Below are 22365 nucleotides of genomic sequence, written 5' to 3' on the forward strand. Positions count from 1 at the left end.
TGCCTGGTACTGCTGCTGACATGTCTTCCTGCACTCTTCATTGAACTAGGGTTGATCCCCTGGCTTGTTTGTAGTGGTAGAGTGGGGGGATATGCCAGGTCATGAGGTTATAGCTTGTGGTTGAGTACAATCCTGCTGCTGCTGATGGCGCCTCATGGTTGCCCAGTCTTGAGTTGCTAGATCTGTTTGAAATCTATCCCATTGTATACTGTTTGACTTTGAGCTTGGCTTTAAATCCTATAAGCTACTGCATCTTGAGAGCCACCTATTTTTGCATCTATAATATTGCCCACCTTCTTCTTTAGACCATTTTCCAATTTCTTTCACTGGTCGGTTGGATTTCTCCCAGTGTTTTCCCTGGCCTGTCAAACTTCATACAAGTCAAGATTGAATTGTGATCCCTTCATTGAAACGACAATTGTTTTCCAGAAACATTTAAAAAAAATTGTGGCTCCTTCATCAAAGATTTGCTAAAGCCACTTTAACTTCTTTCTGGGCTGGGGATTAGCGCAGTCATAGAAAGTTGCACCTTGCAGCTCCTATAAAATGGTGGGGGTTGTGATACACAGCCAGTCCAATGCAAAACAGGAAATCTTACCCTTACCTCAGAAATTCCTCTAGTTTCAGCAACAGAAGTTCATGGTTGATGCAATTTGGCGTAATTACTGGGATTACAGAGTCAAAGGTCAGGATTTTCCCATCGGGCGGCAGGCCCCGCCCATCAACACGTAAAATGACACACGGTGACGTCGGGCGCAACTCCTGATGTCACCGCGCCCCATTTAAATTTTCAGGAAGGCGGGGGCACAGCAAAATCAGCTGTGACCGACCTGTCAATGGCCAATTGAGGCTGTTGAGTGAGTTGTTGAAGTAATTAATGGTCCAACCTTAAGGTCAGAGAGCAGGCCAGGTGCCCTGGCGGGCTTCAGAAAAAGCACGAAACCTCATCCACAGGCAGGATGAGGTTTCATGTAGGTTCTAAAAAATGTAATTAAAGTTTTTTAAAAAGTTATGGACATGTCCCAACTCATACTCATGTGACAGTGTCACATGAGGGGACATGTCAGGGATCTTTTCATTTTCTATTTTTAATATGTTTGACAGTAGAGCTGATCTCCCTGAGGCAGCACTTAGCCTCAGGTAGATCAGTGCGCTCTTTTGTGTGCATGCGCGAAAGAGCGCACTCTTGGGTTTTGGGATCCCCCCCTGCCCACACAGGGAGCGCATAGCGCTTCCATGCAGACGTCATGCTGGGTGGGCCTTAATTGGCCCGCCCACGTAAAATGGCGGCACACCCTTGATCAGCGGTGCCAATCAGAGGCGTGTCTCTTGCAATTCAACTTCCCCCCCCTGCCGATGGGGGAAAAATCCTGCCCCCCTAAACCCAAGAGTGCGCTCTTTTGCGCATGCGTATTAATTACTTCAATGACTCTGTCAACGGCCTCAATTGGCCATTGACAGGTCGGCGGGCGCACAGCTGATTTCGCTGCGCCCCCGCCTACCTAAAAATTTAAATGGGGCGCGGTGACATCGGGAGTTCCGCCCCGCTCGCCAACGGGAAAATCCTGCCCTGGGATTCCCCCCTGCCCGCACAGGGAGCGCATGGCGCTTCTGTGCAGACATCATGCTGGGCGGACCTTAATTGGCATGCCCATGTAAAATGGCGGTGTGCCCCCAATTGGAGGCGCCGATCAGAGGCACGTCTCTTGCGCGCCCGCCCTTCAACTTCACCCTGACAGGGGGGTTGGGGTGGGGTGGGGGGAGGCGGGGTGGGGGGGGGGGGGGGGGGTAATTCCTGCCCAAAAAAATTTCTTCCCACACGGATGGCAGATATGAAGTATAACATAAAGCTACAAACATACAAATTAGGAGCAGGAGTGGGCCACTCAGCCCTGCCATTCAATAAGCTCATGGCTGACCTGATTGTAACCTCAACTCCACTTTCCTGCCTACCCCCTAAAACCTTTCACCCCTTTGCTTATCAAGAATCTATCTATCTCTGCCTTAAAAATATTCAAAGACTCTACATCCACTGCCTTTTGAGGAAGAGAGTTCCAAAGACTCATGAACCTCAGAGAAAAAAAATTCTCTTCACCTGTGTCTTAAGTGGGTGACCCCTTATTTTTACACCGTTCTCCCACCAGAGGAAACATCCTCTTCACATCCACCTTGTCAAGAACCCTCAGGATCCTGTATGTTTCAATCAAGTTGCCTCTTATTTTTCTAAACTCCAGCAGATACAAGCCTAGCCTGTCTAACCATTATTCTTAAGATAGCTTGTCCATTCCAGATATTATTTTAGTATACCTTCTCTGAACTACTTCTAATGCATTTACATTCTTTCTTAAATAAGGAGACCATAAGTTGCTTCAGAGATAATACGGTATAGTTATTTATAGTATAAGAAAAGTATTAGATTTTCAAATATATTTTGAAAACTTTGCAGTGTAAATTCTGTGCCTACATGTATAATGTAAATTGCCCTTATAAACTTATCAAATGATTATTGCAACCCACTGCCAGTGTTGGCACTATAACACTTCATTTAAACATGTCCCGTTCTTCAGCCTTCATTGAAGAAAAGCTCCCATTCTCCATTCAATTCTACTTCACTGCTTCCCAAATTGTAGTAAGTTTTCCAACTAATTATAAATAATATCAAAACAAAGTAATTTTAAAAACTAAGGACAGAATATGAGAGTTTAAAATGGGTATTCAGATATGATTGTGTACTGTGGTCCAGTTATCCACTTTTCTCTAACCTAGCTTCACTTGAAGACTGCACTTAGTCTTGATCCTGTATGCATAACTCCCTAAGAAGGATTCATAATAATGCTTTCACTACAACACCATTGCTGCATTAAAATATATATTCAATTATATAGCGATTAAAATTTATATGATCTGTTTTTATTTCAAGAACCCGAAAGGCCTCAAATGCTAGAAGTTTCAAATATTTTAGCAACAGCGTTCACTTTACGCTGGAGAGCACCTGTTGGATACGTTGATTATTATAAAGTGGATCTCATTCCTGATCAAGGTTTTGTTAATGTCACAGACCTAGGAGATGGCAACTTCAAGGTATGACCTTCATGATGATATTCACAATGGCTATATCCTCAGTGCTTGAGACAATAGAGGGGATTTAACTGTGACCTATGAATGGGGTTAGAAATGCAATGAAAATAAGGCCAGATTTGCATCTTTCAGTTTTGTTGCTCCTGGTAATACATGCAGTGTGGTGATATTCAGCACAATAACATTAGTTACGCACCTGCCTGGTTGGCCACTTAAATATTTAATTATATGACTCGTATTACTATCTGAGCGACAGAGTACAGCTGAATTAGTCTGGCTGAGGTGATAAGTAAATGCAGTAATGACGGTATTGTGCATTTTATCTTTCACTGCATTCATTTTTGGAGCCACATGGATAAAGGTATTCTTTTTCAAAAATAAACTTTCATATTCCGTAATTTATGATAAAGGTAACGTCCATTTTACCTTAGTTAGTTAAATATCTATTGGAAACAGAGAGCTATTGTTTGCAGAAAGTAGTTTCAAAGTAAATGAAAATTGACTTAACAAATTTCCATGCAGCAGTCAAAGAATGTATCCAAAATATGCTTAATAAGTATTTTTTGCTCAGTGAGAATTTATATCAAATAATAACATTTATTTTGTCTTTGTGCTGTACTAGGCTGATGTTTCTGATGCTACACCAGGTATACAGTACACCATCACAGTCTCCTCAGTTTCTTCATCATTTAGCAAGTCTGTCAGCAGATCATTTACAACAAATGAAACTAGTAAGTAGACTTGGTATGTTCAATAACCTGTGCCCAAAACTACTTGCTTCAGCTGGCTTTAAATAAATTTAAAAATATTTTCGACAGGAATGAAGAAACAACATCTATGTGAAACTTTGTAACTATTTATAAATATTTTAGTGAATGATGCATACGCAAGTGATCATAAATTCCAGACAAAAAAAGATTTTAACAGCAACAGTTATTAATTTGCTCTGTTTGTGAAAGTTATAGTATCTTTATCAAACGATATCAAAGATAACTGCTCTCTTCTATTCCTTGATTTGGATATTTGAATACCTTTACAACAGAGTAGATAGTTTACTTAAAACACCAGGCATAAATTTTTGGAAAACAGCTCTTTACTGGAGATTTCAGTAGACTGGCAGAAAGATAAAATAAATAATTTACAGTACTTGATTTAAAAAGAATATAAAATGTGAGTGAAAATTGCAGAAGCATTTTTCTTATCATAAGAAGAGAACAATAGTTTGCCACAAAAGTAGGCATAAGACTGACAAAATTAAACACTGAAACCTGTTTGTTTAATTTTTTGCCTGATTTATCGACTGTATTCAGCAATGTGTCCATAAATGTTTCAATTTATTGTTTTACATTCATCATAGTAAGTATTTAGCACTATTAGCACATTTCAAAGCGGGTGTGTGTTAATATAAGTCAGCGTTATATTTATGACGAATCATTTTTTCTTTTCAAGATAACTTTATAATACATGGTGGTGGTGTGTTGCAGTTTACTCAGAGTCCGAGTAGCTGTGGCAACATGCACTTTTACATGGATGTTGTAGTCTGGAGCTGTGGGTAGTGATGGAAGAGGATCCAACATTCTCTCCATCATGTGGCTGACCTGAATCTCTCCTGCTCTTAGTGCCTGCCATTGGCATGTTTTGGAAGGATTTGGAGGTTGCTACTCGACCTGTTTGGCCATGTTATCAATGCACCTTTCTTGGCTATCAAGCCCTTGGGTGGGACTAGAAGCCAGAACTTCTGGCTTAGAGGCAAGGACACTATGCACTGTGTCACAAGACCATCGTGACTTTATACATAGAAAGGAATAAATAATAATATCTATGTTTGATTTCCTTTTTAAGAAAGGATAGTGTATATTTTGACTTTGGGGAGTGAGTTGGTCTGCTGCCCATTCTGCCAATAAAGAGTCTCCCATCATTTTGAGCTTCCAGCCTCAATGAAATTTGGAAGGACAGCTTCAAGGCACCAGACAACGGAAAATGGGCCAGAGTTGCTGCCAGGGTTGTGACCATGGAAGGCAGGAACCCTAGATAACAGCAGCCCAAATTATTTTGCTCATCTGGGGCCCACAGAAATTATTGAACACTTATCTATGGAGGCCCTTTTCATCACCTGTGGAACTACACTGTGCAGGTTTTGACCTGTTCCTATCTAAAATGGCAAGCCGGGTCCTATTTGCATTAGAAGGTGCCAATTTCCATGTTAAAGCAAATATAGCCTGAATTAGGAGGACATTTGGACACCCTGCAGTTGGCACCATGAAGAATGGAACTTGCTCTATTGCTGGTATTAATGAGACTCTAAGGCTGCCATTGCTATTTTGAAGCTATTACCATACCATTAGCGTCAAATGCTAAAGACTGATCCCAATGAGTAGGGCCTAAAGTGATTCTAAGGGTAGAATTTTCCCCCTGTTGGTGGGGTTGTGCGGGGGTGGGGTCGGGCACGAGTGGGTGCAGACCTGATTGGCTCCCCCGATGGGGTCCGCGCCACCTTTTTACGCCAATTAAGGCCTGCGCAGCTTGACGTGCGCCCAGAAGCGCTGTGTGCTCCCTGTGCGGGCCGGGGGTTGGTGTGGGGGTTGGGGGGGAGGTGGGGGCGTTCCCTGAGATGGGAGTGTGCTCTTTTGCGCTTGCGTGCTAAAGATGCAGAAATCTCCCTGAGGCACAGAGATGCCTCAGGGAGATTAGTTTTAAGTTTTAACAGTTTAATAAAGAATTGTAAAAATTTTTATGACATGTCCCCTCATGTGAAACTGTCACATGAACTGGAACATGTGCATTAATTTTAATAAAAATTTTTCTGAAAATTTTGAACCATTCATGAAATCGCATCCCGCCCGTGGATGAGGTTCCGTGAAAAATGCAAAGGCCGCCTGGGCTCTTCGCCTGCCCACCTACCTTAAGGTTGGAAGGGTAGCTTTCTCAATAGGCTTAATTAGTTCATTGATGGCCTTAACAGGCCTTTGACAGTTCAGTGGGCGCGCAACGCACTGAGCTGAAAATCTAAATGGTGCGTGGTGACGTCAGGATGCACGCCCGACGTCACCCCGCGTCATTTTACGCCTCGGTGAATGGGCCCCACCCCCGCTCACCAAGCTGAAGATTCAGCCCTAAAATCCTAGCATTTGTATGATTTTATATACTTGTACATGGTGCAAAAAAATCTAGTAACATCTTTTGACAATCTTGTGTTCAGGTATTTTACTGCAAATAATTGATGGATTAATTACATGCAAGTCCTGTTTTAAGTATATGTCATCATTTCCTTTTTTGCGTTAACTCTTTACCCCTTCTGTTAAAATGTTGAATTCTGCTGGGTACTGCTCCACAGGCTTCAGGTGCCATCTTATATTTTGCCCAATTCCCTTCTCTTTATGGATGAGCCTTGACAGTAAGTGTTGGCAGGCTATTCAATTGCAGCACAGTTTCTATATTATCTTCGCCTTACATTTAGCACACATGGATTTATACTCAGTCAGTTACTGGAGAGCAAACAGAAGCAGGAATCCAGACCAATTTTCCCCCCTGTTTAGCCTCAGATGCTAAGGTAAATATTGCCAGCCCAACTGAATTATTTTGAAACAGTCTTTCCTCAGTTTTGTTTACCCTTTACCTTGAAGGGTTCTAGATTCCTTTGAGATTCTTTCTCTAGCTTGTTCTTCTTTGTTTAGGCATTTGCCCTAAAATAAAAGGGATTGCTGGAAAATAATTTTACTCAGAGGGGTTCCCATCTTTCTCATATATTGGCTAGTAAAGGAAGCTGAGGTGGGAGAGGAACAGTGGGGAGCCCAGGAAATCAGGCTTATAAGGCAACATTACAATAATTCCAAACCCTCCTGCTAGCACCTAGTCATCAGGTGTCACTCTTCCAAATATCCATTGAGTTAAATATCAAGAAACATTTGTGTGGATGTGTGAAAAGTTTTTGAAGCTGCCACTTGCTCCAAGATGCTATGCATTATAGAGAAGCTCTCTCTGATAGCATCAGAAAAGATGGCATTGGACTCTGTCATCAGCCCTGCCAAACATCTTTGGAGACTCGTTGTTCATTTGGCTTTAATACTTTGTAGGCATTTTTCTTTTCATGGCAGGGCCCCTGAATTCATCTTTGAGTGCGAAATGGTCAGGTTCTGCCATTTCCTAAACCTCTTCTTAATAACATCGTGCTCTAGCTCCAATACTTCATCCTCTGGCATCATGTAAATTGCAAAACACCCATTGAATTCCTCATCTAGATTATCTGTATCATTGCATGTTAATCTATCTGGACCTTATGTTGAAGGTTTTGCATTGGTCCCTTCTCAGTTTGCATAAGCCATCTTGCTCCTAGCTTCTGTGGGTCCAGATTTTTGCCGGGTTGGACAGTCAGGAGTCCTTCAAAAATGGTGGGCAGGACCCAATTCAGGGATCCCAGCTCCCATTCCCATTTCTGCCAATTTTCACCAGCGTAGGATAAGGGTGTGGCTAGCCAGCCTACAAGCAGCACTCTCGCCCTTGCCCGCTCCATTGCGGGGGTGTGTAGTCCAAACCCCTCTTACAAGTTTTGTGGAGTCAGGGTGCTTCTATAAGAATTCACTGCACCTCAGAGGTATTAAGAACCATGGGGGGAATCCCAATGCCAAGTGAGAAACCCCCCAAAAAATCACCTGCACCTATAATTCTTTAATTGACAGGCTCTGCAATACAAAAAGATCTGTCCTTTCAGTGTTAATAGTTTGATGCTGTATTGTAAGTTAGATGTGCTTTTACTGCAGTGACCAATTATAGGGCTCTGTCCTGAAAAGGTAAATTGATCAGCATTATATAGGTGTTGGGCTGCATTAGAGCACTTTTCCCATTGGAAAAAGTGCTATTATTCAACAGAAGCTAAATAAAACAGTGCTTCAGAACTCAATGTTTCATAATCTGAAGTGATTTAAATATTCACAGCCCTTTAAAATGAAAAATAAAAAGTGGTATGCAGTTTTCACTTAGAGGAAAACTACAGACACCTGCTTCTGGAGTACATTGGTTGACAGGCCATCTGCTGCAGCGTAGAAAAAAACATGGCCATCTGCCTTTGCAGTTTTGGTAGGCTTCATTGTTTGTGCTGTAATGGTTTGTTATGACAGCTGAACCCATTATAAATGCTTGGCTGAGTTGCGAAAGCTGCATAACCACTTATCTCAATAGGGCTGTGTAGACAGTTTGATTAACAGTTTTAAGAGGTTATTAAAGGATTATCTTTGATGTAGTAAGTGAATAAGTGTTTTTACAACAGATTGACCACTTGAGAGGGTTTAAATTTTTTTGAATGAGTCTTTTTAGTATCAAGCGTGTTTGAATGACAGCTATATGAGATTGTTAGAAGTTTATTTTTTAAATGTCCATTTCAAAGACATGGACCCTGAGGTCTTCCCATAGCGGATACTGGGTGAGTGGCTATGGAGGATGTGGGGTGTGAGGGGATATGGGGAAAAGAAGGGGCTTAGAGGGGGTATGAGGGAGCATGGAGGAATGAAGGGTCAAGGAGGGGGAATAGAGGTATGAGGGGCATGGGGGAGGCATGGGGTGTGAATGGGCATAGGGGTTTGAAGGAGCATGGAGTGGACATGGGGGGCATGGAAGTATGAGGAGGCATTGGGAGCATGAGGCTTCATGGTGTTATGAGAGAGCATGGAGGAGGCATGCGGATATGAGATGGCATTGATTGTATGGTGGGGTATGAGGGGCCTGGGGCACAAGGGGTGGGAGGAGGCTAAGGGTTTGAGGGCCTGACATTCATTATTATAACTAGGCTGGTGTCCCAGTAAACAGAGGCTGGTATTCTAGTCTGGCTGCCTGGCCATCCACCCATCTCCATTGCTGCCTTGGACTGGCATCCTAAGGCGTCCGACATGGCTCCCATTCCCACCTCCCTGGAGCGAAAATAAAGGTGATGGATCTGCTGAGAGGAAGTTTTCTGACTCGACTTTTCCACCTCCTCCACGAAAACCAGGCCTGTAGTGAGTTTCCTGTTGTCTACTTTTTCCTTCCTGTCAGAATTATGTAAGGCCTCCTCAGAGTAGGAGCCTCAAAAAATGGCAACACATTTCTAATTTTTGACCTATGGCCCTTAGCACAAATTATCTGTGAATGCAGAGCCTCTTACTTCTCCTTCTCTGCATAATTAATTAAATGAATTCCCAGATTTTGTTTTCCCTCTTCCTCTTCGAGGCTCTCCTATAATTCCCTATAATTCCTGGAGAATTGCTTGCAATCTTTCCTTGCATAACAAATGAATACTCATTATTTTCAACCACAGACTGTTTAAATTGACAACTGTTTGAGAATTTGTGTAACTTCTCTTATGGAATTCCCACTGAAGCGGCAAGGTTTCAGTAATCATGCATGTATTCCAAGATGCCCTACCCAGTTAATTAAAATGTTCCTTGTGCAAGTATCACTGTATGTTTATTTAGTGTACAGGGTGATGCCATTAGATTTATGCATTTTTGCAGCCATCCCATTTGCATTTGTTTGCTGTGAAGCCATTAATCATATCTTGTATTGGAGACAGGTTCTTGGGTCATTACCCCCTGCAGCTGTTTTCCGTGGCTGTGTTGGCTGGTCTCCTGACACCCACTTCCACATTTCATCCTTCCTGTCCTGTGCCTAATTTCATAGTTACATCATCCTCCAAGGAAATTCAGGCTCTTTTCTTTGAGATGAGTGATCCAAGGATTAAAATTGCTACTTGTAGATACTGCTTAATGAACAGTAAATGTTAACAGTAAACAACTACTTCCTTTGTACCTCTCCCATGAATCTTCTAGTCCAAATGGCTGATGGGACAGGCAACTTTCCTATCATGAATATTAAAATTATCTGACCCTGGATTTAGAACTGGGTCATTGTTGAGCTGCTTAGATGGGCTGTAGTTCTGCTGTACTCAGAATTTCACAGTCTTTGTCTTTTGCTGAATGACAGTTGACCCTTAGTATACATTGATTGTTCTGCAACTGGATATGTTAGTAGCTGGTGAAATTTAATACAGGGTGGCAGGTTTGAATTCACTTTTGTTGGATTTTCCATTGGAAAGATTGTAAAGTTAATCGGGAAACATTGTGCATACTGATCAAATTTTGTTTGTTAACTAAGGCTATGAGATTCTTTTTGTATTTTCCTGAGTGTTTTTGTATAAGTTGTCTTAATGAACTGTTGCTGCCCTCACCTGTGTCGACCCTTGGAATGCCTACGTATACTGTAGGATGGATGTTGTTTCCTGGAGACAAACTTTTAAAAGTTAAATTGCACGATTGAGGTTTCCACATATCTATTTTGTTTATGCTCAATTAAAAGATTAAAATGAAGGACCAAGGACCATGCTATAAGACAGCACCAATGTTGGTGAGATAAATCAGAAATTAGTGATTAGGTAACACCAAACTCCATCAACTAACTATAGCAGGAAGTATAAAAGACTAAGGAATGCATTGAATTCTACAGTTTGAAGAACAACTCAGGAGTAGAATACAGTGAATGAGAATTGGCTTCAAAACAGTGAGGAAGTCAGAAGAGGACAGTGTGTAGGATGGCATGTTTGCCACTTGTGAGACACAAAACAGCAAAATGTAAAGGCATAATAATAATCATTGTATTAATAAAATAAGGGCCAATTTTCCACTTTTGCATTCCTGCCACATAGTGACCATCAAAGTAATGGACTTAGAAGATTGTATGCCTGTTAAATAGCTTATAATTGGAAACCACATTATAGGGTTTTGTGCAATCCAGCTTTATATTTCTTATACTATCTATACTTGAATATGCAGGATATTGTTTGTTGTGAGGTGGGTTGATGGGGGCAGAAGGGGTGGTGCCTGGTGGGGGTGGCAGGAAAATTTCTTTACACCTTCAAGTGATTAAAATTTATTTGTGATGGATTGTATTGTTTGAATGTTTTATGCTATCTAACTGTGTCAGTATAGTATCCTCACATTTGGATGTGAAAGAGGATCATGCCATTATTTATTTGATGGTTACTTACTAGCCAATGGCTTTGGTAAAGAATACACCAGGGAAGGATAAATTACTGCCATATAAATGCACTATATAAATGTCATTACAGAGTAAGTTTTCTCTTGTTAAAACTAACTTCCCTGTTTAATTGCTGAAAAATTAGACCTTTCTTTTAGTCAAAGCACTTGTTTATATTTAGTACTCATCAGGACAATTCACAAGAAAATACGAATGTAAGGGGAAACAACAGATTTATAACATATGAGAAGATTGTGCTGATTGGTTGGCAAGTGGACTCTGATTGGTAGTTTGCCATGGTTGTCAGTTGATGGTGACCGACAGTTAACTGCCAAGCATTGTTTGAAATTTAAGCCAGGCAGCTTAATTCTGATTGGTCAAGGCATTGCCCTGAGGAATGAACCAGCGAATGGCTGTCACTTACTTTGTTTAGCTGAAACAGGCACAATGTGTATACATGTTCTTTCTGTCTGCAAAGAACAGGGCCCTGTCTATTGATATATGTAGCTTCCAGTACACGCAAATGTGCCACATTGTGAGCTCGGCTGACAGTCTTAAATTGGTTGTCAGCGTAATTCTTAGCACACTGAGGATTATTTATCAAATGTTGTCCAATCACGGAATCAAATCTAATGTTGGACACTGCATTTTGAGTTTTGGAAGCATGGGCTGGTTGGGTATGGTCTGTACCTTGCCCGTTGCGAACAGGGGAAGTGACATGCTGTTTGATACGATCTGCCAGTCTTTGGGGCGTACAGCCTACATACCTAGCATCACACTGGCACCAAAATTCATACACCACATTACTCGTTTATATGATAGGCAGAACATCTTTTTCACTTGACAGCAGCATCCAGTTAGTGGCGAATACCACTCGTGTTGCAACTGCATTATAGCAGCTTGAAACAGCTAGCTTCACCTGATGCTCAAATTTTTGAGATACTTTGCTCTTCCAGGGTAATCAGAGGTAGACTGGACACTTTTCAGGGCCGAAAGTGACGGCTTTGGGCCCATTCGTGAGTTTTCATGATATACAGCAAGAAATGATCTGATCAGGGTAGCCATTATCCCGCAGGATATATTTGATGCACCCTGCTTCAGCATCAAGCTTGTATGGTGAGTGACTGGCTCGGGTCCTAAATACGAGGTGCCGATAAGGCCAATCTTATAGCGTGTGGAACTATAGGAGTCCCAACGCATGTATTTACTGGTGAAGGTAGGCTTGCAGTAGACCATGATAGAGAACTTCCTGTCAGATTTCTCAACTAGTACGTCAAGGAAAGGGAGTTCATTTGACTGCTCCATTTCAAAGGTGAATTTGAGTGCAGGATGGAGCCCATTAAGACATGCAAGGAAATTATTACATGTAACTGCGGATTTAAATATAACAAACATATTACATATCGGAAATATGCAAGGGGTAGGAGGTTGGGTGTCATTCCATCAAAGACCCATTTTTCATGGAACAAAGATGTTTGTGAAAGCTGGGCTTAGGGGGGATCCCATGGCAGCACCATTTACCCGGGTATGTATGTGCTGCCCAAGATACACCAAAGTGATGTCCATTTACATCCTATCTTATTTATGACCAGCTCTGTACAGCATGAATTGGCCAAATTGTTACAACCAGTTTTGAGCAAGTTTTCCAGATACACGGTGAAGGATTCCTTCACATTTGCAAAGACCATTCAGGATTTGCATATTGATAGCAATGCTGTGTCCATATACTCATTTGACATTGCTAGCCTATTCACCAATGTTCCACTATACTGCAACACTGTACCATGGTGATCTAGACCCCCAACCATTATGTGAATCAGTATTGAACTCATGAACTTGGCAACTTGCACTGTTGAGTTTAGCTATAAAGACACCATGTATATCCAAATATGCTGGTTCATTCCCCAGGGCAAAGTCTTGACCAATCAGAGTCAAGCTGCCTGGTTTAAATTTCAAACAATGCTTGGCAGTTAACTGTCAGTCACTATTAACTGGTGCATTCTCCATGGCAATGCCTCTACCAATCAAAGTCCACCTGCCAACCAGTCAGCACTCTCTTCTCATACAGTATAGATATGTTGTTTCCCCTCACATTTGTATTTTCTTGCGAATTGCCCTGATGAGTGCAAGACAAAAAGTTTTGACTAAAAAAAGTCTCATTTTTCAGCAATACTCAAGTTCTGTACTACCAAAAGACTATTTCTTGTTTTGCTTTGTAGTGAAGTAAAACATTTCAGACAATGATCTTTTTAAACCACTAGGAGGTAAAATACTATTTGTGATTTTTGCAAAGCAGTAAACTATTGATGAGTCAGAAAGGGCTCAAGAATTCCAAGATCAAAGTTCAAGTGCTTTATTAATGTTCTCCCAGTGCCATGTATTGCCTGTGAAGACATCTGTGTATTGTACAGGAAAGCAAGCATCTTTATTTTCTGTTGTTTTTTTAGGAGTTTTCTTGCTGATGGGATATTTTGGCAGACAGCATGGTCTAGACATGAGATTTCATGGGCACTGTAGATATATAATCTATATTATCATATTTACCCTTAAGATTATTCTTTTTTTCATAATATGTCACTTACTGATTGTGAATATTCATCATTTATTAATATGTTTCAATGCAGATGCTGCCTCTCCGGATGATCTTACTGTAGGCCCCATTGGTGCTACAGCTATAATGCTGGCATGGAGCTTGCCTTCTCATGCAAATGGAAGAATTTTATCCTATAGGGTAGAGTACAAAGAGGTTTGCCCTGCGCAGCAAGCCAGCTTTATCCACGTTTCAACAAATGCAGATACTCCTGAATTTCTTCTCAATAATCTGAAACCAGGGACTGCTTATAAAATTCGGGTAAGAACATTTTTCTTGCTGCACTTCATAAAAGAAGCAGTTATTGAGTCATGTTGTTTTCTGACTTGCAGTGCATCTCCTTCATAGGTACTGCATTGTCAGTGGCTATGAAGATCACTGCTGGGTTTTTAAGCAATGAGATAATTACAGACTGCCTGTCACAACAGAAGCATTAGCCAATCAGCTGTACACCATTGCATTGATACCTCAAAGACCCTTTGTTTTCTGAAGCAAGCCAGCTCACCATCTTCCCCATGGACAGCCTCCAGCAGTTTGACTAGGCACTTCAATTTTCAGAACGGCATGATTTGTGAAAGTATAAGAAATCTTAGAATGCATCCAAATCGCTTGATCAATTTCATTGTCCATAATTGCTTCCAAATGTTTCAGACTGCTTGGTATATTCTCAAATGATTGCATGAAATGCAACTACTGAACTACTAAATTACATTTATAGGTAGGTTCTGTGAGATCCCATTCCTGCGGTTTGAAGGAACCCTTGAGCTGACATTCATATCAACAGGTGAAGACTCCTCCATTGTCACTTCCGCCTGTGTCTTCACCCTTCTGCTCAGTTATTTACCAAGAGCTGCTGAAGCAAATCACTCACTCCATGCCCAGAATCTCCAGTACCTCCACTTTGTAATACCTCAAAGGCGTTGGATTTGGTCACAACTCTCTGATCAGTTATTAATGCATACACTGAAATCAACAGCTGTTCTCTTCATTGCTTCCTCCAACAAATGTTTTAAAATAGAGATAGTTGTTGGACTGGGGAATATGGGAGAAAATGTGTGCCATGTAAATATTGTGCTGAGCAGCCAATTCATGTCGTTCTTGAACATGAAGTCTGCATGTTTCTTATCTTGTCATTATGCCTAGCATTTGTTCTTTATCACTTTTATTGGGTTGCAGGCCAAATACATTGGCCTGGCAGCAATTCGGAGTGACCTGCAAAGCATACCTTTGTGCAATTAAAAAGGGTATTACCAGTTGCCAGAATAGTTCTGCATTCTTCCTCTTTGGAGCTCCATCAAGCTTAAAAATAAATGCAACTTAATGCACATTTTAAAATGAGGTTACAAAATCAGTGTATGTATGAGCACACTTACCTTGGCAATCTTATGCAGGCCAGGAAATTTCTTACTCATCTGTTAACTGCATTCCTAACTGTACTGTTGGTTTAACTACACCACACAGACTACAGTGGTTCAAGCAAGTGGCTCACCACCACCTTCTCGAGGGCAGTTAGGGGTGAGCAATAAATGCTGGCCATGCCAGTAACAGCACCATCACTTGAATGAATGAGAAAAATATCAGTGCACAGTTGAGCACCATTGGCTCTTTCAGCAGCCTTCATTCAGGCAGTTATGGTGCTGCTTTTCACTGGCACTCTGCTCTGAAAGGAGCACTCTTCACTGCAGTGCCTAACATTGGATCCTGGAATGTTGTCCAATTGCCTTGTGGCTCTGCTTCAGCCATTTTTTCCCCTTATATTTGAAGATAGTTTTAAGGGTGATCAGTAGCCATGTAAGAGCAGCAAGTCCTAAATGACCAGTCCTTTGAATCAGGTGAACCCCCAGCATGGCAAATGCAATGTGCCAGGAGTGCAATGATATGGAAAAGAGCTCATGTTGTATTGCGGTGCTTTGACCATCCTAGCAAAATGCCCAAAGAGCAGCATTCACACCACGTCTTCCCAATTTAGCTGCCTACTGCTTTGTTCAGTTTAACTATGCCTCCCTGAGACTTGTATACTTTTCTTGGCACGAATTTAAATTTGCACACTGATCACTATCAGTCAGAACTTCTGTATGCAGTATGCAAAGAGGGCTAAACTTTTTTGCCATAATTCTGATCAATATTTGGGGTAATGAGGGAGACTGTCTGGTAGACTAGGAAATCTAACAAGAATCAAGTTCCTTAGCTCCCTGCCAGAATTGTGCGGTTTATAAACCTACAGTCAAGATTAGATTAGTGTAAATTTTTCCTGGACCATATAGGGCTGAATTTTCATCATGCCGGGATTATGCGGGAGCCCTTTAAAAATGATGGGTGGGTCCCAATTCTGGGATTCCTGACCCCATGCCCGGGATTTCCGATTTTCAGGGGTGCCTTTTAAGGGTGTGGGCTGGTTCGGGTTGCGAGCTATCAACCTGCATCCTCGACCTGGCTGATGTCATTGCAGGGATAGACATGTCCTAGTCCTCGAGAATTTTCTTTTGAGTTGGCCAGCTTTTCAAAGAGCCGTGGTACATGGCACCTCAGAGGTGTTGTGAACCATAGTCTGCATGAGGGAACCCGTTGAAAGGTAACTTCATATGGTCCTGCTTATGCCGCCCCCCCCCCCCCCCCCAATCCATGTCAAGGTATTCTCTCCCCATTCATCCCTTATGACCCCTTATGCCCTCATGCCAAGATATGCACCCACTTACTCCCAATGGCCCCTCTTGTCAAGGTGTCCCCACTCATCCCTTAGGCTCCTCATGCCCCTTGTGTAAAGGTATCCCCCCCAAATAACCCCTGTGGCCCCTCATGCCCCCTCACTAAGCTATTGCACTTCCATTCCCATTCACTCACTATACAATGTATAGAAGCATTGAATCCAAGAGTGACAGCAGAATGTGTAAAAAAAAAGCTTTTAAAAAACAGTCATTTATTGATAACTTTCCACTTACTTAAAAAACTCTTCTTTACTGCAGCCCAATACAAATGTCAGCCATCCAGGTCCTTTAAAGCATAAAAAGCAGAAACTGCAAGCACTTGATATATCATGAGGCTAAGCCCAGAAGTCCATTCGACTGTTGAACCAGCTGAGCCCCAGGGAAAACATTGACAGCTCTGGTTCTCTGATCTATGCTGTCAATTTCACAATGTTTATTTCCACAAGATAAAGAGGTTCCATGTACTTGTAGTTGGGGGGGCATACCTTGGCATGGAGGTGTGAGGGGTCATAGTGGGTGGGAGGCATGAGGTAACATGAATGGGGCATGGGAAGTGTGTGGTGGATGTTATGACACAGCGGATGGTAAAGGCTGACCTGTTCAAATCCCAGAGTATGAGTCGAGTCTTAAGAGGTTTTTATAAAACTAAATTAAACATTTATTAGTTTAAGAAGGTACGCACATACATATGTCTAGAACATTACTACTATAATAACCACAAAAATGCCCTAATTAATCTGACTCTCAGTTACACCTCTGTTAAGGCAAATACACCTGGGCTGAATTTTCCCCCCATTAGGGGAGAAATTGATGAGCGGGCACATACGGGCGCGCTTCTGATCGGCGCCCCCGATCAGAGGTGCGGCGCCATTTTACGTTGGCCAATTAAGGCTCTGCGCTCCCTGTGCAGGCGGGGAGGATTCCCAAAGTCGAGAGTGCGCTCTTTCGCACGCATGTGCGCTAAATGCAGCCTTAGCGAGATCGCCTCTCCTTTCAAAAATATAAAAAAATTCCCTTACATGTCCCTTCATGTGACAAAGTCACATGAGTTTAGACATTCCATAAGGTTTACAAAATCTTTATTAAATTTTTTTAAAGCTTACATGAAACTTCATCCTGCCCGTGAATGAGGTTTCATGTTTTATCTACTTCCCGCCGGGGTTCCTGGCCTGCCTGCCAACCTTAAGGTTGGATGGGCAGGTCCTTTAATTACTTAATTGGCCCTGTCAATGGCCTCAATTTTACACGTTGGCGAGTGGGCCCTGCCCCCCTTGCCGACTCGTAAAATTCTGCCCATAGAAACAAATACACGTAGATTTAAACAGACCCCTGGCAAAGCACACTCTAGACAGTCAAATTCAAAATGAGTTTCTTTCAGCTCTGGATCCTTGCAGACAGCGGCTTCAGGCTTACAGGCTGGAGGCTTTAGATCTTAGAATCCCTCCCTTTTTACCAACAGCCTTCCATTCCTTTATACATATTTTCTTCTTTGAATGCAAATTCTCATTGTATTGATAGGTTTTTTGAACTTTACCTCTTCTAACAATAAAACCCCTTTCATAACACCAATTTCATTAGTAAGCTTTGGAAAAAATGAACCCATTGTTTAGCTCCTTCTGGCTAGGTATGATATTTCATCCATTCATTTGAATGTTTTATTTAAGAATGCAAATTGCCCCCTTTTCACTTCACCTTGTAATTACCCTATGTTTACCTAATTACCTTTTCAAACCTTCTATGCATCAAAACCCCTAGACCAGCTGGCTTTAATCCAGTTAAGACACACACACACACACACACACACACACACACACACACACACACACACACACAAACACAAACATAGACACAGACACCACTAAGCTCTATTTTAAAATAATTTCCAATAACATTACTATATCTTCTTGACAATGGGTGTGAGGAGTGAGGGCTGGATGCTCTTTCTATTTTTATTATAATTGGGAGGAAGTCCCACTTTTAAACAGCCCACCTCCACATCCAGCAGTCCCTGTGGCTGCTTCCGAACTCTTTCCCAGGTTGGCTAGCTCAACTTCAGCCTGCAGTCGCCTGCAACACCTCCCCCCCAACCCCCATAATGAAAATCCCATCCTTGCAGGCACTTTCTCCTGAGGTGGGTGGGCTGAGCTGAGAATTTTCCCGACTCCCGCTACCCATCTTGAGGATGAAAATCCAGCCCATAATATTCATCAGCAGTGTAAAAACATTATTTTAATAGTTAAGTTCTCTAATTAATTTGAAAGCTGTGCGTCGGCATGAAACACATTCTTTCCAAGAAAATCACATTACCTGTCCATGCATAACAAATGTAAAGAATCAAATATAATTTTGAGGAATTGGCTTTAAAGGGACATAAAGTGAGATATTTTTGGCTGTTGCATATACCCTGCTTCATGGGTTCCACTGCTTCTTCCCAGTCAGATACTTTACCCTGTCAGATACTTTGTATCTTAAAATCATTTTTACACCAAATTATTTAGTCTTGTTTTATATAGCAGAAAATCCCACTCATTTAATGTGTGAACTTTCAACACTGCATGCATTTCAGGTAGGATGTTAGCATTGAATTTTAAAATCGGCAGAGCCCTGAAGATAATGTATTATCGGCTGTGCTCAATTTGGACGGGCATAAAGTCTGCACCACACTATGCCTCTGCAAAAGTTGTAAAAAATTGACATCATTGGACTGCATTTCCCACTTCACTGAAAAATTGCTTTGTAAAAAAAAATTATCTTTGCAAAAATTCTCTTATTGTATTTACTGATTATTTAATAATGTTCAGTCCGAACCTTCAGAGCCAAATGAAGTCCAGTAATAAACCCGACCATTGCCTTGTCTTACCCAGCTTTGCAGCAAAAAATTGTACCCACTCAAACTGCTACTATTGGCCACTGAATTTGAACTGAAATAGAACGTGGAACTGACTTGTACATGTAGGTTGTACTCTTTTATTGAAATTTTCTTCAAACTTGAATTCAAATTATGCATTATTTAAATTATATTTTTAGTTCTTTATAGATTCCTAATAATACAAATGGCTAGTTTGCATTTTTATTGGAAATCTAGAGATTAAAACTACATTTTATTTATCTTATCAGGTTGCAGCTGAGAATAGTGTGGGCATTGGAGCTTTCAGTACTTTCCGGCAAGTTGTAACTGCAGAAAGTGGTAGGTTCAGTCCACGAATGTTATCATTTCTGCATCTATCTCCGGTTCTGTTTCAAATCACCGATATCAATGTCACTGATCAATGAATTGCATAACAGAAGAAGTAAGAAAGCATCATGTTTCAAAGATTTTTGCTGACCTGGTATAGAAAAAAAATCAGGTTCATAGAATTATACAGCGCAGAAGGAGGCCATTCACCCATTATGCCTGTGCCAGCTCCTAGAAATAACTATTGAATTAGTTCCACTCCTCTGCTTTTTCACCTTGTAAATGTTTCCTTTTTAAGCAAATATCTTGTCCTCTTTTGAAAGTTACTATTAAATCTACTTCCACCATCCTTTCAGGCAGTGCCTTCCTTACCATAACTAGTTGCTATGTAAAACAAAATTCTCATTTAATACTTTCACCTCTGATTCTTTTGCCAATTATCTTAGATCTGTGTCCTCTGATCCCTGATCCTGCTGTCAATATAAACACATTTCTCCTATTTACTCTTTTCAAAACATGAAGGACTTTGATAACTTCTACTAAACCTCCTCATAAACTTCTCTGCTATAAGGAGAACAATCCTAGCTTCCCTGGTCTCTCCTCATAGCAGAAGTTCCTCTTTCCTGGTATAATTCAATAAAGCATCATCTCCAAGGCCTTGCCATCCTTCATAAAGTGTGGTTTCCAGGATTGTATATTAAACTCCAGCTGGTTTCTAGCCAACAGCTCCTTTAAAATTGTACCATTTAATTTATGTTGGATTAATTTATATTGGATTTTGCAGTCAGCAGTGAAGTGACGATGCTCACTGCCTACCTTTTAAGAAAGCTGCTCACAAAGATCTAGCAATCTCTGTAGCATGCATTTCCCCTTTCCTGTTGGAAGTTTAAGTGTGGCGCCAAGTCAAGGTGATCTCCAGGCGTCCGGGATAAGTGATGTAAGCAAGCAGCCAACCACCTTAAAAGATTCTCACAGATAGCAAACCAGGAAGGACTAGAAAGCATCCTTCAATTTTAATTTAAATTTTCAGTGGAAAAATAGAATGATTATGATTGGATTAAGACAGAGGGTAAAATATCATAAACAAACTTTAAAAAATATTTTAAAAATATATGGATTTTTTTTACCTTAATGGAGAAATTTGACATTACACAAATATAAAAATAGCCTTTCAGGGCCAATGAGGGTATTTAGCAATAACTATGAACTTAATACACTGTTAACAACCCAGTTACACCACATTCAACAAGATACACTGCAGGAACTCACCAAGGCTCCTTAGACAGCACCTTCCAAATACATGACCGTTACCATTTAGAAAGACAATGGCAGCAGATGCATGGGAACACCACGAAGTTTCCCTTCTAAGCCACACATCATCCTGACTTGGAACTATATCGTCACTCCTTCACTGTTGCTGGGTCAAAATCCTGGAACTCCCTCCCTAACAGTACCGTGGATGTACCTACACCACATGGACTGCAGCGGTTCAAGAAGGCAGCTCACCACCACCTTCTCAAGGGCAATTAGGGATGGGCAATAAATGCTGGCCTAGCCAGCGATGCCCACATCCCATGAATGAATAATAAAAATAAATGTAAATTGTATCTTTGTCAAGGGCATTTTACTTGTGTTGTAGACTAACAGCACAAAAGTAGTAGTTTTTGTCAATTCACTAATTGCTTAGGCAGCTTAGGGGTGAACCTCAACATAAAACCCTCTATAGGAGAATAGAATCACTGACAGCAACCTTTGGATTTCCATGTTATTCAGGGCTTGTGATGGCATTTGTACTGAGCTTCAGGGGAGTAATAATGGCGAATACTGACAGTTTCACATCATTACCACTGCAAAACATGGGCCATTACATTCTAGTTAACTTCTAGCAAGTAGGAAACAAGGTTATTTATGATGTTGAATAAGTTTATTTGCTGAACTATAAGATTAAGTAGTTAATAAAATTGTATGTATTTATCAGTTTGAGACTGTAGGAAAGGTTGCTCATACATTTCAAAGAGGTTTGCATCTATATTGTTGGGTTGGTTTCATTCACGGACAACAGCAGGAATCCAAGCTAAACAGAAAATGGAATAGTCATAGTTTTTGCACTGGGTGAAGTGGGGAGGGATATTTCTGAACTAAAGTGACCATTTTGATTGCTGTTCCATGAGCTAATTCTTGTCAGAGAGTCAAAGGAGAGTTGGAGAGGAAACTTAACTTAGCCCTTTTTTTTGTTGTGTCAAAAGGCCAGCATGATGAGTCAATGAATCAGGGTAGTCCTTCTTTCTCTACTGCCCAGAGGAAGTGTGTGAGAACTTCTAGATGGAGGCATGAACACATATAGCCTATGAAAGGAAAATGTAGTTCTGACTAGTTTCAAGGAATGCTTGCCTGTAAGTGAGTTTAGTCCATTAATAGGAATGGAATGCTGCATTTGTTATTTTCAATGATATGCGGAACAAAAGAGCCCAGTCACTGGTATAGGCAAACCAGCATGTATCAGTGTCAATCCCCAGCCCGGATAAATGGAGAGGGGTCATGACAGGAAGGGCATCTGGCTGGAAAACCACCTGCCAAATCCAAAAATGATAGTTGATATGAAGGAATGAGCAACCTGCATTGTGGCGACCCCATGTGTGTGGGAAGAGCAAAAGGGAAAGGAAAGTGGAACAATATGAGATAAATTATATTTCACTAGAAAACGCTTTTTCTTTCATATTATTTCATATAATATAACTCAAGACTCACCTGAGATTTCTGAGCCATTTACTAGGAAGAGTAGCTGAATTGGTTCCACGTTGCCTTCCTTACTGTTT

At 41.2% G+C, this 22365-nt stretch overlaps 1 protein-coding gene across 1 annotated transcript in view; it reads left to right on the plus strand.

The window, feature by feature from the left end:
* ptprq (protein tyrosine phosphatase receptor type Q) overlaps positions 1–22365 on the plus strand; it is a 226504-nt gene that overhangs the window by 37277 nt on the left and 166862 nt on the right. Inside the window, exons 13-16 of the mRNA XM_041215661.1 lie at positions 2921–3081; positions 3701–3809; positions 13704–13930; positions 19492–19561. Coding sequence (XP_041071595.1) covers positions 2921–3081; positions 3701–3809; positions 13704–13930; positions 19492–19561 — 567 coding nt within the window. The remainder of the gene's footprint in view (positions 1–2920; positions 3082–3700; positions 3810–13703; positions 13931–19491; positions 19562–22365) is intronic.

This window comes from Carcharodon carcharias, chromosome 21, assembly GCF_017639515.1.
Source record: "Carcharodon carcharias isolate sCarCar2 chromosome 21, sCarCar2.pri, whole genome shotgun sequence".
NCBI classification, from domain to species: Eukaryota; Metazoa; Chordata; class Chondrichthyes; order Lamniformes; family Lamnidae; genus Carcharodon; species Carcharodon carcharias.